Here is a 26,264-nt window from a genome sequence, read left to right on the forward strand (position 1 = left end):
CTTTATTTTGGTTGAACCTGCACTTTTCGGTTGGAACAGAAGGAGATATCTATCATTTTATAGCAAAGGATGAAGTCAAATATTATTTTCTCCATCATTAAGACTGATAGTTCATCGTCATTTTGTCAGTTTGTTTCCTCCTCTTCTCGCAAACAGTATCATTGTCTCTTAAGCGTGGTTCCCACTAGGACGCAACGTAACGCAACGCAATAACGTATAGACAGAACTTTTGTATATATAATCTCATGTATACTTTTACGTGTGTTAACTAGTATCAGTATAGCCATAATAATGTGTTGTTTTGTAAACTATAGTAATCAATAATATAATAATGTCTACAGTCTACATCCAATAAACCTCAAAACATAATCCACATATTTTAAGAGGCACTATATGTCAACAAATAATTATTAGTCCTCTCTCCATGACGGTTGTCACATAATGCTTTGTATTATTTTTTATTGTATTTATATGTTTCATATGGACAGTTTGTCTGAAATAAAGTTGAATTGAATTGAATTGCGTAATCATAAGTGGGAACCGACGACGCAACATTGCTGCAAACATCGCAGGTTTGATTTCACGCAGGCGGGGGCAAACACAATTATTGGAAGGGCATTTTCTTACGTTGCGTAGGTTGCGTTACGTTGCGTCGCTAGTGGGAACCAAGCTTAAAGCTTGGTTCCCACTTTGCGTCAATACGTCACTGCGTTGCGTTCTAGTGGGAACTACGCTTTAATCCTCGGTTTCGTCACCATGGCCACCGCCAATAGGCATACGATATATCCATCCACGGTGATCATCACTTTCATCATCAACTCATTATCCGACTTCAGTCAAACTCCTCTCCTCTCTCAAACCTTCTCGTATTAACTTGTCACCATGACCACCGCCAATACAATACGACGATCTAATTTCATGCGATGCATTTATCGGCTGAGGCACCGGTAATTACATAATTAAATTAATAATGAATGGTTTCTACAATTGTGATGTCATTTAATAACTCAATAGTATTATTTTGTTTTACCCAGTAACTCAAAGAACTCGTTTTTGATCAATAAACTCAATAACTGAGACACACCTCCTCCTGCTCACCGATCAAGATGAAATCGAAATTCACGGATAATTGACTTATTTTGTTTTTCTCAAGACATAACAACCACATATCAGAATGGAAGTAATACCAAAGGTTAGTAATAAGTACACTATGTTAAATCTATATTTTTTAGGCCTAGTTTACCGTCGTATGTTTTCGCCTATGACTCAACGTAATTAAGATCTTTTGATGTTAGCTTTTTTGTTGTAGGCCTACATATTCGCGAACTGATGTAAACGCATATCGAGTGGAAGTATCGCTAACTTTGGGTATATGAATTCCAACTTGCCCGGGTAAGTAACTAAACCCCAAACGACCTTATCGATTCATCATTTCCTAAATTATTATTTCTATTGTACTTCTAACTGTAATTAACAAACGGTCTGAAGTTGGTACTATTTACCACGGAATTTCAGGAAAGAAGTATAAATTAGTCACTCCTTGGTGGAAGGAAAGTTTGAGTTCTTACTGGAGTTGATGTCTATAGGCCTACTAAGTTTCAAAGATGCTAGCCTATTTATTGTATTAAAACATAGAGAAATTAGTTTACAATGCATTCGATAATGTAATGCTCGGGACGTGAAATTTTTCGTGTATCTCAGTTGTCACCTCTTTCTGAAACCTATGGTTGCATTTTAACTTTAAAAAAAACTATTGTTGCCTAACAACGAATCATATGGTAGGGTAGGCCTATAGATCAAGACCATATCAAACCAAACGACAATTCATAATGCTATAATCCCTACAAATCGTTACACCATATTGGATATCAATATATGTTTCTACTGAACTTGTTATTGTTATAATCACTTGGTTATTCTCTACTGGAGCAGATCATGCTGCAAATAAGATTGGTAGGCCTACTGCTCGGTTATACTATAGTATTACGGTTGAAACTACATAAAGAGTGACGGACAGTTGTTAGAAAACCATAGCTTGTATTCATGTTTTTTATAATTTTTTTCAACGCTTCGTTTCAATATTGTTAAAATACTAATTATTTTTTAAATGTCTATGAATTATATTATAACAGTCATTATAATAATACTGAACACTTGGCGTTATTATGCTCAAACGCCTAGTGTATTTCTGAACGCATCGTGTTCATTGAACACCAAAATTACGCGTCAGGCGTCCGAAAAGTTTACCGTGTACACGCGTCAGGCGTCCGAAAAGTTTACCGTGTACACGCGTCAGGCGTCCGAAAAGTTTACCGTGTACACGCGTCAGGCGTCCGAAAAGTTTACCTTGTACAAAACCGTGTACGGCCTGACTGCCGACCGACCTCAATATCTTACTGTCAATATTATTCTGCTGTTTTATCATTGAATAACGTAACCCCACGCATCACAAGATTTAGAAAATCCCCGTACGTAAATGAGAAACTATCGATCGGATATTGTAACAAATAATAATGTAAATTGGAATTAACTTGCCATAGGCTGGAAGCATTTTGATCAAGCAATGATCATTCATTCGTTGTCAAGGCAGCGATGGGCTCGGGCGCCTCTATCACAGATCCTGTTTATATGGTAAGTTGTATGTTTCATGGATGCTATTGGCTTTAGAAAGTAAATGTTGTTCAAACCAAGGCAAGGCTAACAACAGGACACTGAGCTTGTAACAGTTCTTTGATCTTATGTCTGGCTGCGACAAATACCAACAGTACTGTACTTTATACATATTCTCAGCGGCGTCGCGCGGGTGTGGAACTGATCATGTCGCAGCCACGGATAAACCCTTTGATCTCCAGAACTCAGCATCCTGTTGTTAGATTACCTTGCTCACACTTTTTCTGTGTCTTGTTATCCAAGTTGATAGTTTATCATTCCATAAGGCACACAACATATTATGTGCGATGTTTTTCCTCCGAAGCAAGACAGGATGTCCATCACCTTAGCGGTAAATTAGTCTCAAACCAATTTTTGTTTTATTTTTTCTATAGAGTAGCGTGATTGCAAATGACGAAGTTAAAAATCTACGAATGTCGGATCAATTTCCCAATATAAGTGACGCGTACCACTACAGCGAACTGCTAATTCAGGACACTTGCTTAGCACTAAACGGTATAATCACTCAAGACATCAAACTCGGCAAGAAAGAGCTGCTCAAGGATTCCAAGTTTATACAATGCAGATTTTATGAAACTATGACGTATATAATGTCACGTCAGGAAAAGGATTTGAACCAAGTTCTTATGGAGTATAGGTTGCCTAGGTTACGGTATGTACGCGGTAGTACAGTAATAGAGCCTTTGGTAGACGTTTTGCTGGCCCGACGGCAACCAGATACTGTTTTTATAACGGCTCTTTACCTGAATAAGGCTGCTAATGCGTACAGCCCTGATGTTAGAACTGTTAGGTCAGACATGGCAAGGTTGGCGTATATGGTTTTGGACAGAATCACCAGATGGGGTTTCTATTTATGGATCGGTACGCTGGAGGAACTACGTAAAATGGAATTAACGAAGGACTACAAAGAATTATCGTCTGCAGAGGGAACGGTAGAGAGTCAGATTGTTTTTCGGAAGGATACGCTGGTGATACCTCGGATAGGAAAACCTCTTCCCGCCTCTTTCACAAAGACATTACTCGTTAACAGACTATCTGGTGACTTTTGTCTGCGTTTGTATCGAATTGAACCAGAAATGACAACATGGGGGAATCGTGATGATGATCTTGATAGGTTGATAGAATATTATCGTAATCATCAAAAACTGTACGCAGGTCATGGTACTTGGGAAGTACACGAACAAATTAATAATATTAGAAGACAACTTAAGAAAGTTCGGGATTACATTGATGTAAGTAACCACTTTTCATTACATTTTGTGTGGGTTTTTTCGCGCCGAGCTCTTCTTGCACATTCTCTTTCACTCTACGTTAATTACACGCTTTATTGTTGACTGTGTGCCGAGCTAAAAAATGCGGAATACGAATCATTTACTAATTAGGAAAGTTCTCAGTTGCAAGCCATAAAAAATGACATGTTTATTTTTATAGCTTATACGAAAATGAAAAAGCTAATTAAAATGCTGCCTTTAATATCATTTTAAATTTGTTTTTAGGCAGAATTATACAACAGAGCACGTGCGGCATTAATGGTGACCCGGGTCATGTATATTGATCTAACAGTGGTTAAGAAAATGAACCATCGCCAACTTGACGAAACGAACTTTCTTAAAAGTCACATTGACGAAATGAAGAACGTCATCGAGGAAGGTTTGAACAGAATAGGATCATTGAGTAATGAAGATGATACGTAAAATGATCTATTGATTAATATGTAAATCATGATGATGACGACGATAATTTAAAATGTAGAATGTTTAAATATGATGGAAGTTTTTTCGCGTATATTGTACGGTAGGCCGTCGTGGCGTATACAAACTCGATCTCTATACACGTAAGTTATGATACTAATTAAATGTGTTACGTTCAACATTAATTCGTTTAAAGCTCTGTCTACACTATCACACTAGTTTGACAAAACAGTTTGATGTGCCCAAATATGGTACTGTAGTGATATGCTCAAATATGGTAGTGATATGAAATCGGTAGGACTATGTCCATATATGGGCACATCACATTTGGTTGTCGCTTAAAGTTTGATAGTGTCCAGAGCTTTAGTAGAGGCCTGAAATATGGTACACGTCTGTTAGGCCTAACCGTTGCGCATTTTACAATAAATAACTTTTTTTAAAGAAGTCTACACATAGGTACCACGTATAGCCTATTTATATACAATATTTTTCAACTAGAACATATCAACCGCTTTGTATTTCTATTGGTTTTCCATTAAAAGACAAGGTCTCTGAACGTATTTAAATTACAACGTATAGATTAAACGCAAAATGTACATTTGATAAACAATACTTCTTTTGTTATTTAATTTATATATTATCCAATAGCTAATAAAACACGTTTAAATAATTACGATCCATTGTTGGTAGTTTTGGTCAATATTTTATTACAGCAATAACAGCCCATACTGCACGTTTTATTATGCCTTAACAACGATGTATCAATCTTAGCATGCATGTAATAAGAACTGAACATGTCCTTTCATCTTTCACCTCATGAAATTATTTGTTCCATTGCACTGATTCATTAGTCCTATATAGAACGCATCAATCAGTGTTCTTTCAAACACATAAATTTCTACACGTAAAGTAGGTGCTTAAGCTTGTTAAGATAATTAGAAATTGTCTCTAAGTTTGAATGGGAAGGGTCTTTAACTGGAGTACTACCAAGTAACCAAGCAAGACCGGTATATAAGTTTGTGTTCACACTGGTTGTAATACGTTTGTATTTGACAGTGATAGACGTTTTAATGTGTCGTGGGCTTACGCCTTTCGTAAAATCAACATAACCGCTATAACCGCTATATCGCTATTTTATGATAGTTCATATAATTTGTGAAAATATTGTTACTGCTCTATTTTATATCTATATGAATGTGTAAAAAAGAACGTTATTGTTTATAGAATATTGATTCGCCCTATTTTTGTAGTGCTTCATTTATATGCCACCAATTGGCAGAGGTCTATCTATATTTCTACTGTTTTCTTAAGAATCAATGACGTTATATATTATACCTTGTTTTATAAATTCTTGAATCATCTCATGTTCATTGTTATTTTTTTTCTTAGCTTTGTATTTTTTAGTCAAATTAGTTGTTTTACCAAAGCGATGCTTAGACATCATGTTGATATCTGCAAATCCTGCGATAGAAACATTGTCGCAAATGTGCAAGGCTAACATGATTCCGATAGCTCTTCTAGTTGGAGATGGTCTTTTCTACAAAAATACAATTAAATACTGTATAAATATCGAAACAGTTAAATACGGTGAAGTGTTTGTTTTGCTGTCATCAAAGAAGGAATATCGATTTCAAATACAATTATACTTACAGAAGCAACAATAAAACAACAATGACTGTTTGTAGAAACATTGTCATGTTTACACAGCCAAGCACCAAACAAATTAACTACACTGGTTATGAATGAGGCTGCTCTAGATGCAAGAACAGCTGTAGGCGTTGTGAGCTGCTGCGTGCGTTCGTCCTATATTTTACACGCTACATCGTTTACGCGCGCGTACATAATCCGCTCCATTTTTATCAGCCTTTGAACGCGTATGTGAGCAAATTAATTATAATCGCGTCGTGATTGGTCAAAATACTTGCTGTGCTTACGTGTTTGCGTTGCGTTCTGTAAAACTGTTTTGTCAAATATTGTGGAGTCCTGTGTACGTTTAAGATATCGATGCTAATATATTACAATAAACGTTCTAGTTTTGTTGAATAATGATTAAGATTGTTACTCACATGGATTTTTGATGTCCTTTGATACTTGAATATCTTAAAAGCTACCTCTTCAATAATAGCGGGATTTAGCATGAGCATGCTGGCAGTTTGTCGCTGATTTTTCCCAAAGTTTCGCATCTTTGATTGTTTCTTCTATTATAAGATAGTATGCATGAATTACACATATCAAGTTGGCTCACGTATGCTCATTATGTACAATATCATCATTAAAATATTATTGTAAATTGTGAAAGGTTTCATTTAGCCTATACTTGTGTTTATACAGTTGGTCATGAACTGTACACATGATACAAATAACAATTAATTTGTGTGTAAAATAACAATTGTTTGGTAAAATAACATTTTATAACTTAAACGTACTGTCTTTTTATGAACGCGTTTCACAATCTTTCCAATGTGTTCCATGTCGACGGGTTTGTACGCAATAAATACTATTATTGCGTTGACATTTTCAAAATGTTGACTTTTTCTACCTCTGGAGTTGACGATATTGATGTAGGCCTTATTGGAAAAATTCTTGTTAACTCGAATTGACTGTAAATCGTTGATACTAAAATAAGAAAAGAACAATTGAAGATTAGGTCTATCTGGCAATACACGATGTTCTATCGACACCACATTATTCCATCGCTCAAAAAAAAAATAAATAAATAAAAACTCAATTTACACAACGAACTGGCACGTAAATTACATTTACAATTGATTTTATTTCTTTTAATTTTATGTTCACTGCCGGCCGTGCGATGAATTTCATTTCAAAACTATACATTGTTATTTATCGATTTTCAAAGCAAATATATACTACCGATACTTTATAGCAATATTGATGATGGTAATGACTGATTTCATAATAGATATAGTAGCCTTCCGATCCCAAGGTTTAGGGTTCAATCCTGACCTTGTACCAGGGTTGTAACTCACAACGGCTAACTACGATATCAAATAATAATACTAAAATATATATATTGAGTCAATACATATACATAATATATGAGAAGAAACCGCAAATGAAATTGCTTACGTATTTTATTCAAATGTATAGTTAAGTTAACTTTTACTCATACGCGCCTTATAATGACGTCATACGCACCTTATAATGACGTCAAATGAATCTATGACTTTATCAGCAGCTCTTTCTCCAACTACCAGACAACGTGCAGAGGACATACTGAAATAAAGTATAAACTTAAACAGCACAGGTTTGCGATTATATTATTATATTATTATGACACGGCAATTATTATGTGTATAAACAATTTCTAGCGTGTATATCTGTTGGTAAATGGTATAGTGTGACAGTACACAGATGCCGATATTTTGGTATAAAAATTGAAACAAAGTACAGAAAAAAGCGTTGATAAAAGCTTGGAGGATTCTTTTTTACCCTCTTCCAATATAAGCAAGGATAATAACCATAACCAATACAGATTGCCTATAAATATCATCAAGTAAGAATACACGAACCTTCTTAATTTATTTTTGATATAACTGTTTGCAGGTTGTAATACCTCCAACATGCTTTTAGCACCATCAGCTTGGAAAAAAAAAGAAAATTAGAAATGATATGCAAAGCAACAATTTCATTGAACGAAATTCAATAAAGGAGTTTTATTGTAATTTAATAATTGTTTAAGCTTGCAAATAATCGAGCTATGTGTACTTACATACTCCGTTGAGTCCAAATGGTAAAGGATAAACCTTGTTAGTTCGACAATTAATAGAAGAATTGTCTAAAAACAAGGACAGCGAACGATTCAATCTTCAAAGAAAAAGAAAATTCACAGTGAAGAAAGAAACAGTATATTTTGTGAGACCCGTACAAACCTGACATTGTGAACGAGTAGAAATCAAACTTTAGGTATGAGACGAGAGGGATTAGTTTAACGACGACGGCGAACGGTGGTACCACCATGTATACTTACGACGAGTTCTCTCTTAACCGGGCTACCAAGTCCCAGGCGGATGGTCTTGATAAATTCTGTTTCATATTAAGGACTGGTACAGGTCTTCAACATACCAAACGGGGTATGAAAAAACAAAATCATATGAAATGTATTAGAGGTTGTTTGTTGAGGCCTATGACTACTACCTGTACTACTCTTCAGTTTACGTCATTTGTCCATTTGTATCTTTGATGAATGATTGCACGATGTCTGTAGAATATTGTATTCTAAATAATAATAATCGAGTTGATATATGATGAAAAAGACCACAAACCTGACAATGATGCGTGAAGATTCAATACCCGCCACACTCATTGCATCTAAAATAAAAAATACAGAGTTTAAAGGTATCATTATTCAAATTAATTCAACTTTCAACATTATATTATGATTACTGGTCATGTTTTTAGTATGGCCTGACACAATATATGTTGAAAGTTTGGTAAGGAAAGTTGATGGCAGGCATGCTTCTTGATTTGTGACGTCATACAAACATGACGTCATAAAATTATGATATCTTAAGATTTGTTAGTATATTTCACGGAGGAAATATCATTTTTCTCCATAGTATAGTTTAGTTAAAATAGATAAATAAAACTTGGGATGATAATCTCCTATACTCACCTCTGTTAGTCAGGTTGCCTTTAAGTTGTGACGAGTGAGACGTATGGTAGCCTTGTAACGACACTCCTACGCAGGTTATTGCTAACACGCATGTTAGATATGCGTACAACCTTTTATGATGTTCTACAAAGATCATGTTTTTTTAATTTGGAATAGACCTCTAAAAATAAATGATACACACGTAGTTAGGCCGCTTATTTAAGATAGAGAAAAGTTTTGTGGATACTCCTAAGTTCAGCTTGCTTACTCTATAATTTAATCGAAATTAAATAAGTGAAGAATTAAAAATAAAAAAAACTTTACCTAAAGACGGTCTTCACTGATAGTTAGCCGATTTATAAAAGTTGCCTAATAAACACAAATACACGGTTAAAACTAATTTTGGAGTCGAATAGAATAAATATAAGTGCGCATAGCCTCAAAATCCGATACGTTTTCCCTCACAGTACGCAATCCAATGTAAATGTTGCAACTGTTATTTACAAGTGTAAACATATGTTTCAGTTGAAAGACAACTTACGTACTAAAGAGGACACACATATCTATGATCCTCGAAAAAATAGCCGCCAATAAAAAAACAGCAGAAGGTGAAAGATTAAAAAAATGATTCATGATAAGTGTAATCAACACAAGTACTAAGGACTAAGTACCATCATCGATTATGTACAGTAATATTGTGATATCATTCTTGCAATAACCGGATATGAATTTTTCGTTTAATTCTCGATCTCCTGGCTTAAGATGTATAATTATTTTATGTTTGTTTTAGTTGAACATTTATATCTTCAAATAATGATGATGAATTCGAAAATAAAAATAATAATACATATAATTACAAAAACTAACCAATCAGATTCGCGTAATACGTATTCACGTGACCATCCTAGCGACCGAAAATTTGATTGATTTTTCTTGATCGCGGGGGTACGGTACACGGCGGTGTGGTTAATCGAAAATCAGGCAAACTTTGAATAAATTAAAACATAAAATGGCAGAAGGTAAGCATAAACATACTACACGATTCGCTTTGTGTTATTGTCCGAACTTCAACTGCCTTTAATATCTACCATAAACCCCAACACAACTGTTTTCGTATGTTTGAATTTGCTCACTCCGGCCAACCAAGTTGATTAGAGAGGCGCAGCAGTCTTGTTGTAGCCGCGTGTGACGTGACCTTTTCATGGTAAAGATAGGCCTAGCCTATCCTTGGATATCCTTTCAATATAAATAAGTGTATTGTGTTTTTCTTACAGGAGTCTAGCTGTATGCTATGCTAACGTTTTTGTTGAAATGCAGTAATGCTTTTTTTTGTGTTATCCTTCCCATTCATAAATCAATCAGACAGAGAGCTGGCATGATGAGATCAACAACTCCCTAATGTTTTGAATAATTAAAAAAAAAAATTAACTACTTTGCTATGCTGTTCAAAAGCATTATTTGATCAAGGTTCTGTATGTTGTGTAGTCAAGTGTATCCACCCAAATCCTTCCCTTTATTAAGTCCATTGATGATGATATCTGGTCAACAAATGCCTCCATAGCTCAGGGGTTAGAGCACTGGTCTTGTAAACCAGGGGTCGTGAGTTCAATTCTCACTGGGGGCTTTCTTTTTTTTTTTAACAGAATTTCTAAAACATTGATTTATTAAATTATCTACACAGTCTCAGTCATTTTTAATTTGGTGTAACAATTTTTTTTTTAAATACAGTATAGAATAGGTATAGGCATATATATTTTTTTTTTTAACACCACGACCAATGAAAAGTTAAAATATTCTATCATGAATTATCACAGGTTATTTTAAAGTGTAACATTTACTATTTAAAATCAATGTGAGTTTTTTTGCAAATTCTTAGTTGTAGAATGTAGGAACTCTGATAAAAGAATTCAGAAAGATTATTTATTTTGCAGAACAACAGCAGAATATACCACAACCAGAAGCTGGTGTAGCAGCACCCGCAGAGGAAACTGCTGTAAGTATAATTCATATTATTAAAAATCCCCAATCATTTTTGTGTGTGTGCCACTAATGTGTATTCTCAGTCAATTGTTCTTTTTGTAACCATGTTAAAGAGCCAACTGAGACAAGTTTACTTCTAGGTTGGTCTTAATTGTTATGCTCTGTATTATTTATGGCTGGCATTTAATGAAATAAATGTTTGTTGAATTTTAATAATAGACCAACAAATCTATTCCTAAACCAATACCTCATGTGGGGTGTGGTAATCCCTTTTCAGGTTAAATGAAGCTACATGGGGCTGTCAATATTTCCTCTCTAAACTAACAACTCTTTTGATTGCAGTTGAAAGCAGACACACCCCATGCAGAACATGGCCTCACAGAAAATGTACAAAAGATCATTGCTAGTGAGAAGGCAGAGACAGACAGGCCGAGAGCAAAAGTAGAGCTACAGTCTCTCCCTACAAGGTCATACCTTGACCAGACAGTAGTACCGATACTTTTACAAGCAATGTCAGCTTTAGCAAAAGAACGGTTAGTAGAGGAATACAGTTTATTCTACCATTGCAGTAACTGCTATGTACAGTATTACTATATTTAAATAAGCGCCCCGCTTTGAATAAATTCCCCCATAGAACATCATTTTGAATAAACGCCCTGGGGGCTCATGCATATAAAAAAAAAATAAACGTCTCCCTCAAATAAACGCCACCTAAAAACCCTCCTGAACAACAAATGCCCAGGACGTTTATTCAAATAAATATGGTCTATAGTATAACATTTTTTGGCGTGTGGGGAGGGAAATCTTACACGCTGTTGTTTATTGACTGCCTCATAAACTTCTATTGGAACAAACTAAAATCATACATTACAGCAGTAAAAATGTAGTTACTGAAGTAGAGTAATTTTGACAAGCTTAGTGATTGTTGGTACATACATTAATTATTTAAACAATGATCTACTTTATATTTGTCTTCTTTCAGACCGCCAAACCCGATAGAGTATCTGGCAGCATATTTACTAAAGAACAAAGATCAATTTGAAACTAAAAGCTAGATACAAACAGTTAAGCAATCACTCTACTGGACTTTCAATCTTGGTTTGAAAATTCCGATAGAATTTTGGTTAATCGTTACTATTTACAGTCTTGAGTTAAAACGATGCAAATTTAAATAGCAAAATGAACTATTCCATAGCACCAACAAGACCAATATTTCACAGTGAAAAGATGAGCATATTTCACTGTTACTTTAGTTTCCCTCCAGCATAAACATAGAGACCTCTCGATTTGCGATGAACAGGTCAATTGATATGTCGTCATCAAACAACCATCAAACCTGTTGAGGTGGGAAGCATGGAAGGACAACCCAATATTCCTGCATGTGTACAGTGAATTACATACTTTGCTCATCGCAAATCCAAAGCTCCCTATTAAAAAGGTACTAAACCAATTCAGTAGTGTATAGATATTTAAAAGGTAGAGAGAAAAACTCAACTGTTTTACATTAATGTATTAATATTTATAATTGTTACCAGGATAGAAGCACAGTATATTTTTTCCCTGTAACTAATATGTAAAAATGTTTATTCATCATTGTTTAATCATGTGATATATCTTGACCTTTTTATTGGTTGTGTGTTTGAATTGAATTTGAATTTAAATATCTTTCGCACAAGTATTCAAATTCCATTAAGTTAGACAATTCTGTAGTACTGTATTTTTTTTGGGTTTTTTTTTCAACGTAGACTGCAGGCTTTTCCTATGGTGTCTACCTCCTTTGTTTTAAAGATCTCACTCTTATTTTAAGTTACAGTCAAGATGTATTCTTAGGGTTATTATTTTCACATATTAATTAAGGTTTCTCCTTGTGTATATTTGTCAATAATTATTGGAATTAAAAAATAAAGTTTAGACAAAAGTAGCCAAGTGTTTGTTGTTGATTTCTGTGTTGTATATTATTTATATTTTATTTTTTTGTTTTGAGGAGCCTATTCACCACAAGCTTTGCTTTCTTTTAGGCTCCTCCACTTTATATTTATATAGTTGTAAAGTGAAATAAATAAATGAAATCAAATGATATAAAGACACTGTGATATCATGGAGTAATAATTAGATGGTGATAAAAAATTACTCCAATGATACAAAATAATGTTGATGCTCATGACACATGGACACAGCAAAGAAAAAAAATCAAAAGTCTGTGCTAATAATAAAGGTCAAATAGGTTGCAGGTTGACTTGGTGTAATGGCCGAAATCTGTTAGCAAATACTGTGTGAAATATTTTACTGATTATTGTATTATCTGTTTCCAATTCTGTAACAGTACTGAGTTTAGTGTTTTATGCAATGAAATGAATAGTGCACAGGTATTATGTATAAGGAAACCATATCTTTATTTCTACATTCTGTATATAAAGATCATTACAACCCTTTGTTTACACAAGAGACATAAAAAGAGCTATTTTATAATAATCACAGGCAAACAATATACCTGCACACCCCAACAATATCTACATATCAAACCTTACTGTCTCTTGTTTGGTATAAAATAATTATTAGTAGGGAATCTATACATCCTTGTGGTAAATGCATTTGTTTCAATGATCTTGGATTTGTGGAAAAAAAATCAATCAATTTCCACATTCTTACAAAAACATCACTAGCCTGGTGCATCACATACATCCAAGGACTCAAAATAATTGACAGTTTTTAGAGTAATTTTTCAATACTGGACGCTTATACATTCTGTTCTAAAATCATTCATAATGGCCAAAAGCTGACAACATGGGAGCACTCGGCACTCTCCCCCTTGGTCACATGACAGTTCCACAATCGGAACGCGCATATCACACATCGGTTGGTCATTTTTCAATCTGTTTTTGCCGTCCTCTGCGAACTCCGGGTTTGCCTTCGTGAGGCTGCAGGTGCTGTTTTCTTCTTTGGCTGTTTTTTAGCAACCGGGCTATTTGTACTATCAACTACAACTTTACAATCTTCATTTAAAGTTTCATTAGAATTTTCCTGTGAGCTATTACCTTCTTCGTGTGTATCTGATATTTTCTCTTCAATCTTTGTTTTCTTTTCTTGATTAACAGTTTCTTGATTATCATCTTCCAATTTCCGTTTCCTTTCTAATTCTTTGCTTTTCTCCTCAGGCATGATTTCATTTGTTTCAACTGTACTTATTTCTTTGCTATTTTGTACATTCACTTCAACAGGTTCAGTAATATCAAGGTCATTTTTCTTTTTATTTTCCTCTTCTTGTTGCGCTTTTGCATTGGCTTCTTTCATTTTAAGTAGCTTCTCATTAGCTTCCTTTTCTTTCTGTTCTTTCAGCTTGTTTTCTTTTTCTTCTTTCAGCTTTGCTGCCTTTTCCTTTTCTTCTTTCAGCTTTGCTGCCTTTTCCTTTTCTTCTTTCAGCTTGGCTGCCTTTTCCTTTTCTTCTTTCAGCTTTGCGTCCTTTTCTTTCTGTTCTTTCAGCTTTGCTGCCTTTTCTTCTTCTTTCAGCTTTGCGTCCTTTTCTTTCTGTTCTTTCAGCTTTGCTGCCTTTTCTTCTTCTTTCAGCGTTGCGTCCTTTTCTTTCTGTTCCTTCAGTTTTGCTGCCTTTTCTTTTTGTTCTTTCTCTTTCATTTCCTTTACTTTTGCTTCCTTTTCTTTCAGTTCTTTAGCTTCCATTTCTTTATGTTCTTTCTCTTTCGTTTCCTTTATTTTTGCTTCCTTTTCTTTCTGTTCTTTCAGCTTTGCTTCCTTTTCTTTCTGTTCTTTCAGCTTTGCTTCCTTTTCTTTCAGTTTTGCTGCTTTTTCTTTCTGTTCTTTCAACTTTGCTTCCTTTTCCTTCTGTTCTTTCTCTTTAATTTCTCTTGCTTTTGCATCCTTTTCTTTCCTTTCTTTAGCTTCCCTTTCTTGTTCTATTTCATCTGTGTTGTCTTCCTTTTTAACTTCCTTTAATTTAAGTGATTTCTGCTCTTTTTCTTTAATTTCCAAATTTGTTTCTATCTCTTTCTTAATGTGTTGTTTTTCTTTTGGTTCTGTTTCTTTCTGTTCTTTCTCTTTAGTTTCCCTTTCTTTCTGATCTTTTGCTTTTTTATCAAGCTCCAGCTTTTTTCTCTTCTCTTCCTTTTCTTTCTTTAAACGTTCCTCTTCAGCTTTAAGCTCTGCTTCTTTTGTTTTTCTAATCATTTCATCCTTTTCTTTTTTCTCTTTATCTAACTGAAGCTTGGCTTTAATCTCATTTAGTTGTTTTTCCTCCTGCTCTTTCCTCTTCTTTGCTTTTGCCTCTTCTTCCTTCATCCTCCTTTCTCTTTCAATCTTTTCTTGTAATAAACGTTGTTGTCTTGCCTTTTCTTCAGCGACTTTCTTCTTCCTTTCTTCCTCTTCTTTCTCTCGCCTCTTTTGTTCAATTGCCTCCTGTTCTCTCTTGATCTTTGCTGCTACTGCATCTGTTTCCAGCACTGTCATTATAGTCTTGGGAATGTGTGCTTGCTGAAATGTAACAAAAACAAACTTTCTTAGTAAAGACAAAAAGTCGCCAGCGGTTACAATAAGTTCACTATGTTCCATTGAGATGAAAAGGAAATAACTAAAGAAAAACAAAGAGGAAGAGAATGGGTATAAATGTTATAAATCACCTGATGGGGTGTGAATGATTTGACATGTTCCAGTAATGGAAGTCGCAGATCTGGACTGGTTTCAAACATCACTGTCAGCTGACTTGGTGGTAACTGGAGTAAAACTTGGAATGATTGGGGCTTTGTTCGCTGAAATAAATCAAAATTATTTGTTATCTCAATTTGAAGAAAGGAAGTAAAAACATCAAATAATGACCAGATAAAGGAGAAGATATACCTGATGAACTTAAGCATAATATTGTATTATTTTCATAATTTTATGGAGAAATAGTTAAACCAGGTAAGAGTGAAATTACTTAAGTAAGTAGTTTCATTCTTCCTTGGTTAAACAAACAAACCTCACAGCACTTGATGAATCCTTCCCAAACTTTTGGATATCTCCAAACCTGTTTAACAATAAGCCTTTGTAAGATATTCATGACAAAGCCAATGAGCCTGGGGTACATGCTGAGAGACTGTATAACAGTCCTCATCAGCAGGGTTGGGATTGGTGTCTGCTCCATTAGTTGTTGCATTACCACTGCTAACACTTCTTGGGTATAAATGTTTTTCTGGCTGAAACACAGGCTTGTTGCTGGTGGGAAAAAAGAATGAAATTTAAGTTAATGGATATTTTTTTATTATTTACATATTTGGATGTCAACTTAAATAATTTATAAAATCTACTATTACTTATCTTATTGTTTTTTCAACTTGTTAAAAATATGTGATATAGAAAACATATTAGTTAAGAAATAAAATCTTCATTATTATATGAAGTCTGTTGTTGTTTTTGGAATGTTATTTATATTTTTGTTTTGAGGAGCCTATTTACTACAGGCTATGCTTTCATTTAGGCTCCTCCACTTTATTTAAGTTATTAGTAAAGTGGAATAAAATGAATGTTTATGTATTGTAAACCAGTAAAATAACTTATGTTAGAAAGAATGAAGACACTAACCTTTAATAACTGATTTCATGTCACACTTTGTCATGTCTACATTGTGCAGTGCTACAAGTAGCTCAGCAGGTGTGAGAGGGCTTTGTCCAAGGCCCCCTTCCTGATGACTCATCAGTAATCGGTGAAATACTTCTTTAACTACATTTGGATTCAGTTTTATCAGTTTCGGTAGAGCTGCCATTACTTCACTCTGGAAACAACAAATTAAAGTTTCAATGGAGGTTGCAGACATAAACAAAATAGATTTCAAGAATAATAAGTAAACAAGATTACATATTGAATACTTTAAAACAAAAATACCTTCTCAAGTCCAATTAACACAGGTATTAAGAAACGAACATCAGGCACACGTTTCTGGTATAAATCACGCACTCGCTTGACGAGATCTTGAGATGGGGGTACTGAAAACAATATAAAAAAAACTTGTTGTAAACATAATCATGATTTGGTTTGTTTATAGCAAACAATGTTAACAGTAGTATTAATAAATATGATTTAACAACTAAATTAAATTAATAAAAGTGATTTTATTACCTTTATCAGTGAGTATATGTAACATTCTAGTGATGAGTGTCTCAGCTCCTTTGGGCGAGGTCTCTAGAAGGGTTAAGAGTTCTGGTGACGACATACCCATGCCACGTACAGGCGTTTCAAGACTACGCAGCACAATTCGCTTGATTACTGCTGATGCTGCTACGTATACCGTAGCCAATCTGCAATTAAATTTGACATTTTTAACTCATTAAACACCGACTTAAGCACAATTATCTTTGGGAAAAAAAAAACCTAAAAAGGTTTAATCTGTCAATGTATACACCTTCATCATCGAATTGTATAATTCAAATCATAAATATTTGTTTAGAAAAAAACTTAAAGGCTGTGAGACCAAAAGAAAAAAGTCCTACAGTAGGCCACTCTTGGAAAAATAAATTTCAATTTTTTTAAGCTTGTATATATGAACCTTGCGGTCACTGTTGGTTTGGAAAATAAATAAATTATCTAGAACCAATAAATGAATATAACTTACTCATGAATTAATTTATGGTTTATAGGCAGCAATGCTAGGTACAAATTAAGACATATTTTGGCAGTGTCTTCAGTCCAAGTTTTATTAGCTTCTACTCGCTTCTCGGGTGCTGATAACGTGATGACCATACTGGGTGGGGGCTTGGTACCTGTTAAGTGTTGTAGACTGGTCGTGGCAAAATGCTGCATAAATAAAAAATAACATGAATATTAGTAATTACAATTTTGTAATGAATATTACGAAATATTTTTATATAAATATAGATTGAAACGGATTTATCACATTATAAATATCAGTTTGAAAAGGACTGGAATTTAAATTCATTTATTGCAACAAAGTAAACATTGTTGAATTTACAAAATTTCTGCAGTGATTGAATTGTTGAGCTTAATGTTGACTTTGGAGTGGAATTACTACCAATCCAAGGGTCCTGGGTTCTAGTCCTATCATGTCAGGATTTGTTCTAATGACGATTTACATCTCCACTCAAAAGACTTTGTTTTATATAGAGTATCTTGTGTATATGTTTGTCATGTGAACAGGATTGTCACCTTTGAGAAGGATAGTGAATTAATTCGCTTATGGTTATCCTTGTCAATTCGTCTAAATAAATAAAAAAAAACAAAAAAAATTGCAGATAGTTGATGCAAGTAAACCAATACCTCTATATGCTGTCTCATGTCTGCTTTCTCATAAAACCTTTTTACATATTGTGTGGCTTGTGATCGCACTTCAATCTTCTCGTTCCAAGTCAGCTCCAACATGTTATCGAGATAGCGCTCCATGCTGGCGGGACGATTTAATATAATGTCACGTAAAGTTTTCATACCAACGAAAAAATGATTCTGTAATAAACAAATTATATTGTTTTGTATTAAACTTTGCACACAGCACAATTAGTGTCAAAGGTCACAGACAGCAGAATGTAATATAAAACCAATGACATTTCTTTATATTTGGTGGCAAGTCTTGCTAAGAATTTGTATCTACATAAAACACAAGGTGGACAACATTATTCTGCACAATATTATTGTATTTAGGAAGCTTTTGTTTATCGACAATCTACGCATACTGTGTCGTTTGTTTTCAACTTACCTAGAATCCGCAAAAAACAAGTTGAGGAATCAAGTGCTGAACCATAACTCAATGTCTCAGCATGCTCAAACGGATGATGTAACTAGTTCCTAGGTAATTCACAAATTATTTCCCTACTAGTCTATTTCTACCCAAAATATTAAATCTTATATCGTACCTCATGCTCACAAAATCTCTTTATAATCTTTAAGGCGTTTGGTGTGATAATTGGCGACTCCAATCCCAGTCTTGCAAACACACTATAATAATATAAACATTATTTTATAGTAATAATAGTAATATGGTATGTAAAACGCGGCCTTCTAAAAACAAATATAATGATATCCAAAGAGGATAAAACATCATCATATAAAAACCTACAATTGACCAAACATACACAAAAATGTAAGATTTACATACTACATATTATGCCACTATTATTCACTGTCACTGTGAAGTACTCATTACATTATTTAAACTCCTCTTCTCTAGTTGCTTATGATAATATTGTATTATAACATGGGTTCAAGGATGTGGCCAATTAGACACGCTGAAATGAGTCACATGTGCGCTCTTTATTCTATCATGTAGTGAAGTGAAAAAACTTCGCAGCAAAAAAACATAACAGCACTCTGCATGTAAATCGTTTTGTAGAATACCGATCACGCTAGACTTGCTGCACGATTTACGAGTACGAATTATCTGCACCGCAGCCCCATGCATTAAAAAAAAAAACAAACACACACCACTTCTTGTGTCAATTCTACTACACAACTGTTTTGCTAGGCTAGGCAGTGATTTGGTCGCCGAGCAGTGGTGCTTGCCATTGTAGGCCTAACTTCTTTGTAGGCTAGGCCTAGGAGTATTCACCCAAAATGGTATAAGTGAAAATAGTTCATAGACCCATGGTATAAAACAAATAATGCACAAGTCTAAATTCGTATGTTAGTGGAGATGCAGCGTACTCTCAGGTATTTGTATATTATATCTTACCCATCTCTTTGATCATCCCGTACTAGTAAACTTGCTAATATACGGCAGAGAAGAGTGTCATATCTCTCAAGTGAGGACGAATCATCTCCAAGAATGAGCATATAGCCTCTGTACTTAGCATACTCTTGGTACAACCATGAGAATGCTAGATCAATATTGGCACGAAGATCAGATAGAACATACTCCTGTAAAACTGCAAAGTAAATTGGTGTTAGTGTGACACTTTCCAAATGAAGAGTATTTTAGAAACATGGTACTATATAAAACGTTATTCTGATATTATAATCTAATTTTTTTTTACCTTCATACTCAAAATTAGTCTTTAACTTACCATTTATTAATGGTCCACCAAACTGTGTAGTTAAAAGAACAATCATTTTGTTTCTAGCTTGTAATGCTGGTCCCTTAAGGTTTTCTGAAATGTAAAGTTGTCAAAATGAAGTCTACCATTTATTGCTTTATTTTTTTCCAGGGTAAATTATTCATCCATGGTACATTAGTTATCCAGGGGTACATTATTTATCCAGGGGTACATTATTTATCCAGGGGTACATTATTTATCCAGGGGTACATTATTCATCCAGGAGTACATTATTTATCCAGGGGTACATTATTCATCCAGGGGTACATTATTCATCCAGGGGTACATTATTCATCCAGGGGTACATTATTCATCCAGGGGTACATTATTTATCCAGGGGTACATTATTTATCCAGGGGTACATTATTCATCCAGGGGTACATTAGTTATCTAGGAGTACATTGTTCATCCAGGGTACATTATTCATCCAGGGGTACATTATTTATCCAGGGTACATTATTCATCCAGGGGTACATTATATATCCAGGGGTACATAATTTATCAAGGGGTACATTATGTATCCAGGGGTACATTATTTATCCAGGGGTACATTAGTTATCCAGGGGTACATTAGTTATCCAGGTTACTTATGCTTGGTACTTTACACATGTATAACAATTAGTAAGTAATACTGTAGTATGCCATTTTTTAAAAAGCATATTACACAGAGGAGCCTTCACATCATACACCTTAGCTTCAAGGTGCCTCAATACTTACTCCCTGAATCTATTATTCTCTGTAATGCCATTGTCATCATTTTATCCTCTAAGCTTGTACTAATTGGTTTTGTAACATCTGCCAACTTAAACTGTTTAATACGCTTTACTCCCTTTGGTGCTGCAAATTGCGATGGTTGCCGGAAATTGTCACCAGCCGAACCACTTGACCCACCTGAATGAGCACAATAAGTAAGTACTTTTTATAATGATACATGTTTAATAAGTTTCAATACACTTCATACGTTTGGATAAAGATCTCTATAATCTTTTGCAAAGAACCAACTAAGTTTCTTTTTTGAGTCATTCATCTTTTTGGGCCAACTTCTTTTATTGTGGATTGATAATTTGTAGTTCCAAGAGAGCTGACTGTATTGTGTGAGATTTAAAAAAAAAGGTAGATATCCTCGTACTCACCGAGCACTGGAATACCACGTGGTGTGGGCATTATTCCAAGATCATCTGCTTCGGTATTAACAATTTCCTGTAAAGTGTGATAGAGAAATAACAAATTACATAATATATTTAAATATTGGATTTATTAATAAAGCTCTCTCAACACAATCAAACAAAAAAGTGTGATGTGCCCAAGTAAGGTAGTGGTATGCCCAAATGGTAGTGATATGACATCACCATGTCCATATATGGGCACATCACATTTTTTTTTGTCAAAAAGTTTTATAGTGTAGTCAAGGTAGTTAATTCTTATTAATATGCTGTACATACAAAGATTTAAAACAGGAAATGGCAAAATTGTTAGATAAATGAAAAGGAAAGTGTTTAGTTGCAAGATTGGTAGGAAGCTCTCTGACCATACGTAATTTCCTAGACTTAAACACCGGACCTAAAAGGTCTAGTAATCTGCTCAAGCTCAGATAGCTAGCCAGGTGCTAGATTATGGTGTGGCTTGTATGTAAACATCAACACAATATTAAGTAATAGTCTAGATTTATTTTTTTACCTTTTTAGGCTTGATACCAGCAGGAATAAACTGTGTTGCCATCATCCTTGCCAGATGCTGTACCTGACTATCTGTACCAGCTGCTGCTATAGGTGTGTACATTGCCTGAAAATGAGCTGGCATCGACTCTGGCAATGTTACCTTTAGTAGCAATATAAAGGCAATTTTAAAATATATTGGTATATGTGAGTTTTGGTAACTTTTGTTAATGTTTTTCTCTACTGTTTTTCCTCATGTTTTCTACTTTAATGCAATAGTTTTTACTACAAAATCAATATAATGTAGTTACATCATGCTTGAGTACGTACATTAAATATATTAAGAAAGCAAACAAAAATGCATTCATATATAAAAATACTTACCATACTGATGAGCACAATATTAGCAACATTTTCGGAGCTGTCTAAAAGAGGTTTAATTTCTTCTGTTAATAAATCTAATGGTGTTTGTTTTGAGATCGCTTTCACAGATGATGGGGGTTTCACTGGCACTGATGTTGTCGCTTCTTCGTCCATTCCCTCATCGTCATCCAAAATCTAGTTTGACAAAAAAAATAAGCCAAAATATGGTAGTGATATGATATCATCGTATCCACATATAGGCACATCAAATTTTGTTATCACATAAAGTTTGATAGTGTAGACAGAGCTTAGTTCAAAGTTTTATATATTATACATTTGTTTTTTATTCTAAATAAATTAAATATTGAACTGTATTACCTTTGCCTTTTTATTTGTTTGGTGGTTGTTCTCGTCTCCTCGTGACCTTTTTAAATTTTCTGACCTTGGTACTGCTTTAAAAATCTAGAAAACAGAAATTGAAACATTCAGTTTCTTCAGTTATAAAACACAGCACCATTATAACCCAAAGAAACCCACTACACTACTCCTTTTTCGGAGACAGAATTAAATTATTAGTAGTACTTATTTTAGAGAAAATTGTACAATTAGAAACAATCTTAGGATACCTCATGGTCACTTGCACCTAGATCTTGCAAGAGCGTTATAACACGGGCGTGAAACGTCTCCGATGATGGATGGCGTAGAATCGACATTAAGTGAAGTTTAAGATTTTTACGAACACTGCTAACCTGTGACTTTGCTAACGTTGGTGGCAGGTTTGCTTAAAATATAAAAAAAAATAATTTTTTTAAATTTAATATCAAGATTTCCAACGCATATTCACTAATCAGACTTTCCCTCAGATGTAGAAAGTATAACTGGACATGTGCACAACAAATCTCATTCAAAATGATGTCTTACCATGTAAAGCTTCTAAACCTTCTATGACATCTTTCATAAACATGGGTCGTTGTTTGCATATTGATGTTACTACCCCCATACACGCTATCAGATTCACGCTACAAAACAAAAATCATTTTAAAATATGAACAAATTTATTATTAGTAGTAGTATGTAAAGCTCTGTCAACACTAACAAACTTTATGCAACAAAAGAAATGTGATGTGCCCATTATATGGACATGATGATGCCAATTTACACAGACGAGCTTATAACAAGCGTGTTGCAATGCTTAAAACTTTGTCCACACTATCAAACTTTAATATATGACAAAAAAATGTGATGTGCCCATGGACATGATGATGTCATATCACTACCATATTGGGCACTTTATTGTCAAACTAGTTGATAGTGTAGACATAGCTAAAAGGCCAATTTACAAAGACGAGCAGTAATGGTAATAAAAATATAGAATCATGTTATTCAAATATGACAGAACGCGGAGCTGACGAGCGTTTTTTTTCCTGCTTACCGTACCGTTTGTCTGTGTAAATTGGCCTTGAGGATGTTTAAAATGAAATAAAAACACTAAACAAAAATCTAAAATATACTGTTAGTTACATACATGTATAATTTGAAATAATAAATATATATTTGATCTGTTCACTTACCTGGTGATACTTGGCGTTGCCATAAGTTTAAGTAACAAGTCCATACCATTTATAGCATCTGCTTTTATGTGACGATATTTCAAAATGGGATGGTCTTCAGGAATCTAATAAAATAACAAATTGGTAAAAAAGTTGGTCAAATTTGATACAGTAAACAGATGGTAAAATAAAATGCTACTTTTAACAAAAACATTTTTACCTTATCGAGTGATATGTCATCTATTTTTTTTTTTGGAACTTCCGAATCAGCAGTTTTTGGTGATGAGGTAACAATTAACATTTCCATAAACTTTATTGCATGTGTACGAACACTGGAAAGAAAAAGAAGTAAAATCTATAAAAAAGGAATTTTAACAGAATGTACAGATCTCAGTCAGTAAATGTTTAAAAAGGTCAATTCTAGGTCAATTCTAAGAATAAACAAACAAACCTACCCGTCATTTTCTGAATCTATCATTGCCTTTATTTTTGATTTCATATCTTTAAAATTCTGCCACATTGCCTCCTTCTCCTCTCGTACAATTTTTGATTTTAAAACCCACTGAAAAAACAATAAATCAAAATATTTAACATTAGATGTTGACAGTTATAAGCGACAATGACAAGAATATGAAGGAGTATGATATAAAAAATACTATCCTTGCTACTGTAATAATAGGCACCTGATTCCTGTGTATGATACTGTATCTCTAAATAACTGTCCAGTGTCATAGGAAAATACTGTAAGACAGTGTTATACATACCACATGTGGCACTTGTATAATGGTATGGTTAGGTTAAGCGTAGAATTATTATGTAGGCATCACATGTGATACATGTAACACTGTATTACAGAATTTGTCTATGAATGATACTGAACAAAGTCCAGAGAATCTCTAAATAACTGTCCAGTGTCATAGGAAGATACTGTAAGACAGTGTTTTATGTACTGTATACCACATGTGGCACCTGTATTATATTATGGTTAGGTTAGAATTATGATGCAGGCATCACATGTGATACAATGTGACACTGTATTACAGAATTTGCCTATGAATGTGATACTGAACAAAGTCCAGATAATCTGCTATTTAGGATATTAAACAATCTTGATTATTCCTGATCTTTTTATCAGTTTACCTTGATAGCCACACGGTATAGTTGAGCATTGCACAGTATAACCCTCTTAAGCACTGCTACATTCTGAGCAGGATCACTCAGAATCATGTTTAAGTGCATTACCACCGTAACAAGCAGTTCATTATCCTTTTTACTGTAGAAACAAACAAATTTAATTCATATCATAAAACCCTATTTAATGTATGTGTAACAACAGCAAAGTTAACGATAAATCAAATAGTTTATTATTGATTCTTGATGTGAAACTAAGAATTCATGAAACCGGTGTAATATTTTCAAAAATTTAGAAATTAAAGAATTTAACATACCATGCCTCTTCTATAAATCCAACAACAAATCTTCTGACATCAGCAGACTTGTCATTTTGAAATTGAAGTACTTCCTGCAGTGAATAAAAAAAATATAAATTATAAAAAATATAAAATAAGTTTTAGAGCACTGTAAGAACACACATTCAGTTCTCTCAAAGGAAAATGTATAGCCAAGGACGGATCCAAGAATTTGGGGGAGCGCTGCTAACATACTATTAATAGTCTGTCAAAACTAGATATCAAATAGTTTATAATTTCATTTCAGGTGTCAGGGAGGTGCACCGCTATCTACATTTCACCCCTGATAGATGTCTGCTTCACCATGAATTTATTTTAAATGTTAGTTTACTCATGTGGCAAAATGTGTATTAAGCGCTGACATGATTGTACTTACATCTAGAAAGTTGTCCAACAAGGTAGGATCTTTATTAACAATTAATTCTTGAACTTGCTTCAAATTTTGTATCTTTTGTGAATCTTTGGGTAACAATTGAGTTTCATTGATCAGTTCAACAACCTAAATAGAAATAAATATTAATTATTTTTGGTTTTTGATAACTTATGTTATCGTAACAAAACATACAAACATGGCAAGCAAACATTGATTAGCCTAGGCTAGGTAGTCGGAGCAATCTATACTGTTTATAGGCAGAAAAGAAAATATTATTTATATTCATACATATTGTAATGTTAGACCTAATATTTGATACAGACCTAGGAGGAGGACTAACAGTACTACCAGGCCTACAACTAATTACATGCATGTATTGTGACTGTGCTGTGTCACATTGATTTTCCTTTTACTTTAAAGTACAAAAAAAAAGAAAAGAACCGGTATTGCACACATAAAAATAGCTTTTATATCGTTTAACACTTTATCCTAAGAACCAATACCGCCAGTTATTAAAAAGTGCGGTTTATATTATTGTAGGCCTAGGCGCCCTTATTTCATGTATGTGTAATTAACGAGGTGGACAATAGGCCATGCGGCCAGGACCGCGATCATACCGACCTTGTCAGCGGTACTGATCTGTTTAGCGTTGGCTTGGCTAGCATCTGAATCTTCTTCAGCAAAAAACTGGGATGCTATAGATCGACGATGATTTGTAGACATTTTAAAAGCTTCTAAATAGTTTATTAAATATTAAGAGTTTTTTTTAGTAGCCTAGAAACTACCGAATAATCATTATTTTGACGGAATATTTTACAATTTAGAAATTAGAAAAATGAAACAGGCCAATCGACATGCTTAATTTACGTAGCGCCCTC

The 26,264-nt window shown here is 34.1% G+C and overlaps 4 protein-coding genes and 1 non-coding gene across 7 annotated transcripts in view; 3 read left to right on the forward strand and 2 right to left on the reverse strand.

The window, feature by feature from the left end:
* The window catches only part of LOC144852046 (protein dpy-30 homolog), a 48,854-nt gene extending 35,980 nt beyond the window's left edge, over window positions 1-12,874 (forward strand). Inside the window, exons 2-5 of the mRNA XM_078709736.1 lie at window positions 9,953-9,992; window positions 10,905-10,966; window positions 11,296-11,486; window positions 11,936-12,874. Of these exons, the coding sequence (XP_078565862.1) occupies window positions 9,983-9,992; window positions 10,905-10,966; window positions 11,296-11,486; window positions 11,936-12,008 (336 nt within the window). The 5' untranslated portion in view covers window positions 9,953-9,982 and the 3' untranslated portion in view covers window positions 12,009-12,874. The remainder of the gene's footprint in view (window positions 1-9,952; window positions 9,993-10,904; window positions 10,967-11,295; window positions 11,487-11,935) is intronic.
* On the forward strand, window positions 1,115-5,076 carry LOC144852043 (uncharacterized). 2 transcript variants are annotated; one of them, XM_078709731.1, is made up of 3 exons: window positions 1,115-1,192; window positions 3,045-3,902; window positions 4,167-5,076. In XM_078709731.1, exons 1-3 carry the CDS (start codon window positions 1,175-1,177, stop codon window positions 4,362-4,364), a joined length of 1,074 nt encoding a protein of 357 aa, XP_078565857.1. In that variant the 5' UTR covers window positions 1,115-1,174; the 3' UTR covers window positions 4,365-5,076. The 2 variants fall into 2 exon arrangements, with proteins under 2 accessions (XP_078565857.1, XP_078565856.1); XM_078709730.1 differs by lacking the exon at window positions 1,115-1,192 and adding an exon at window positions 2,593-2,631.
* LOC144852044 (CMP-N-acetylneuraminate-beta-galactosamide-alpha-2,3-sialyltransferase 4-like) lies at window positions 5,062-10,638 on the reverse strand. 2 transcript variants are annotated; one of them, XM_078709734.1, is made up of 10 exons: window positions 10,406-10,638; window positions 8,995-9,154; window positions 8,645-8,690; window positions 8,350-8,433; window positions 8,092-8,186; window positions 7,892-7,961; window positions 7,518-7,595; window positions 6,788-6,977; window positions 6,428-6,559; window positions 5,062-5,898 (listed from the first exon to the last, which is right to left on the reverse strand). In XM_078709734.1, the coding sequence occupies exons 2-10, from the start codon at window positions 9,128-9,130 to the stop codon at window positions 5,668-5,670; spliced, it is 1,062 nt and encodes a 353-aa protein (XP_078565860.1). In that variant the 5' UTR covers window positions 9,131-9,154; window positions 10,406-10,638; the 3' UTR covers window positions 5,062-5,667. The 2 variants fall into 2 exon arrangements, with proteins under 2 accessions (XP_078565860.1, XP_078565858.1); XM_078709732.1 differs by lacking the exon at window positions 10,406-10,638 and adding an exon at window positions 9,298-9,422.
* Trnat-ugu (transfer RNA threonine (anticodon UGU)) lies at window positions 10,525-10,597 on the forward strand. Its single transcript has one exon. It is a non-coding gene; the product is annotated as a tRNA-Thr (tRNA).
* A 448-nt stretch (window positions 12,875-13,322) lies between the features above and the next one.
* On the reverse strand, window positions 13,323-26,235 carry LOC144852042 (symplekin-like). Its single transcript, XM_078709729.1, has 25 exons — window positions 26,008-26,235; window positions 25,390-25,512; window positions 24,993-25,066; window positions 24,685-24,817; window positions 24,000-24,106; window positions 23,765-23,876; window positions 23,566-23,669; window positions 22,916-23,013; window positions 22,621-22,775; window positions 22,373-22,456; window positions 22,016-22,189; window positions 21,654-21,794; window positions 21,110-21,176; window positions 20,694-20,867; window positions 19,947-20,030; window positions 19,616-19,808; window positions 18,801-18,882; window positions 18,211-18,393; window positions 17,549-17,730; window positions 17,056-17,234; window positions 16,822-16,922; window positions 16,522-16,711; window positions 15,920-16,155; window positions 15,582-15,710; window positions 13,323-15,435 (listed from the first exon to the last, which is right to left on the reverse strand). The coding sequence occupies exons 1-25, from the start codon at window positions 26,107-26,109 to the stop codon at window positions 13,822-13,824; spliced, it is 4,821 nt and encodes a 1,606-aa protein (XP_078565855.1). The 5' UTR covers window positions 26,110-26,235; the 3' UTR covers window positions 13,323-13,821.
* Window positions 26,236-26,264: the final 29 nt, after the last annotated feature.

This window comes from Antedon bifida, chromosome 9 (assembly GCF_963402885.1).
Source record: "Antedon bifida chromosome 9, ecAntBifi1.1, whole genome shotgun sequence".
Classification (NCBI taxonomy): Eukaryota; Metazoa; Echinodermata; class Crinoidea; order Comatulida; family Antedonidae; genus Antedon; species Antedon bifida.

Coding starts and splice junctions, on each gene's coding strand:
- LOC144852043 (XM_078709730.1), top strand. CDS start 2,593: ATGGGCTCGGGCGCCTCTATCACAGATCCTGTTTATATG. Junction 2,632..3,044: donor TCACAGATCCTGTTTATATG/GTAAGTTGTATG, acceptor TTTTTTCTATAG/AGTAGCGTGATTGCAAATGA. Junction 3,903..4,166: donor AAGTTCGGGATTACATTGAT/GTAAGTAACCAC, acceptor ATTTGTTTTTAG/GCAGAATTATACAACAGAGC.
- LOC144852044 (XM_078709734.1), bottom strand. CDS start 9,130: ATGATCTTTGTAGAACATCATAAAAGGTTGTACGCATATCTAACATGC. Junction 7,962..8,091: donor ATTTGGACTCAACGGAGTAT/GTAAGTACACAT, acceptor TTTTTTTCCAAG/CTGATGGTGCTAAAAGCATG. Junction 7,596..7,891: donor ATCAAAAATAAATTAAGAAG/GTTCGTGTATTC, acceptor ACTTTATTTCAG/TATGTCCTCTGCACGTTGTC.
- LOC144852042 (XM_078709729.1), bottom strand. CDS start 26,109: ATGTCTACAAATCATCGTCGATCTATAGCATCCCAGTTTTTTGCTGAA. Junction 23,877..23,999: donor ATAGATTCAGAAAATGACGG/GTAGGTTTGTTT, acceptor TTTTCTTTCCAG/TGTTCGTACACATGCAATAA. Junction 20,868..21,109: donor ACGTGGTATTCCAGTGCTCG/GTGAGTACGAGG, acceptor GTGCTCATTCAG/GTGGGTCAAGTGGTTCGGCT.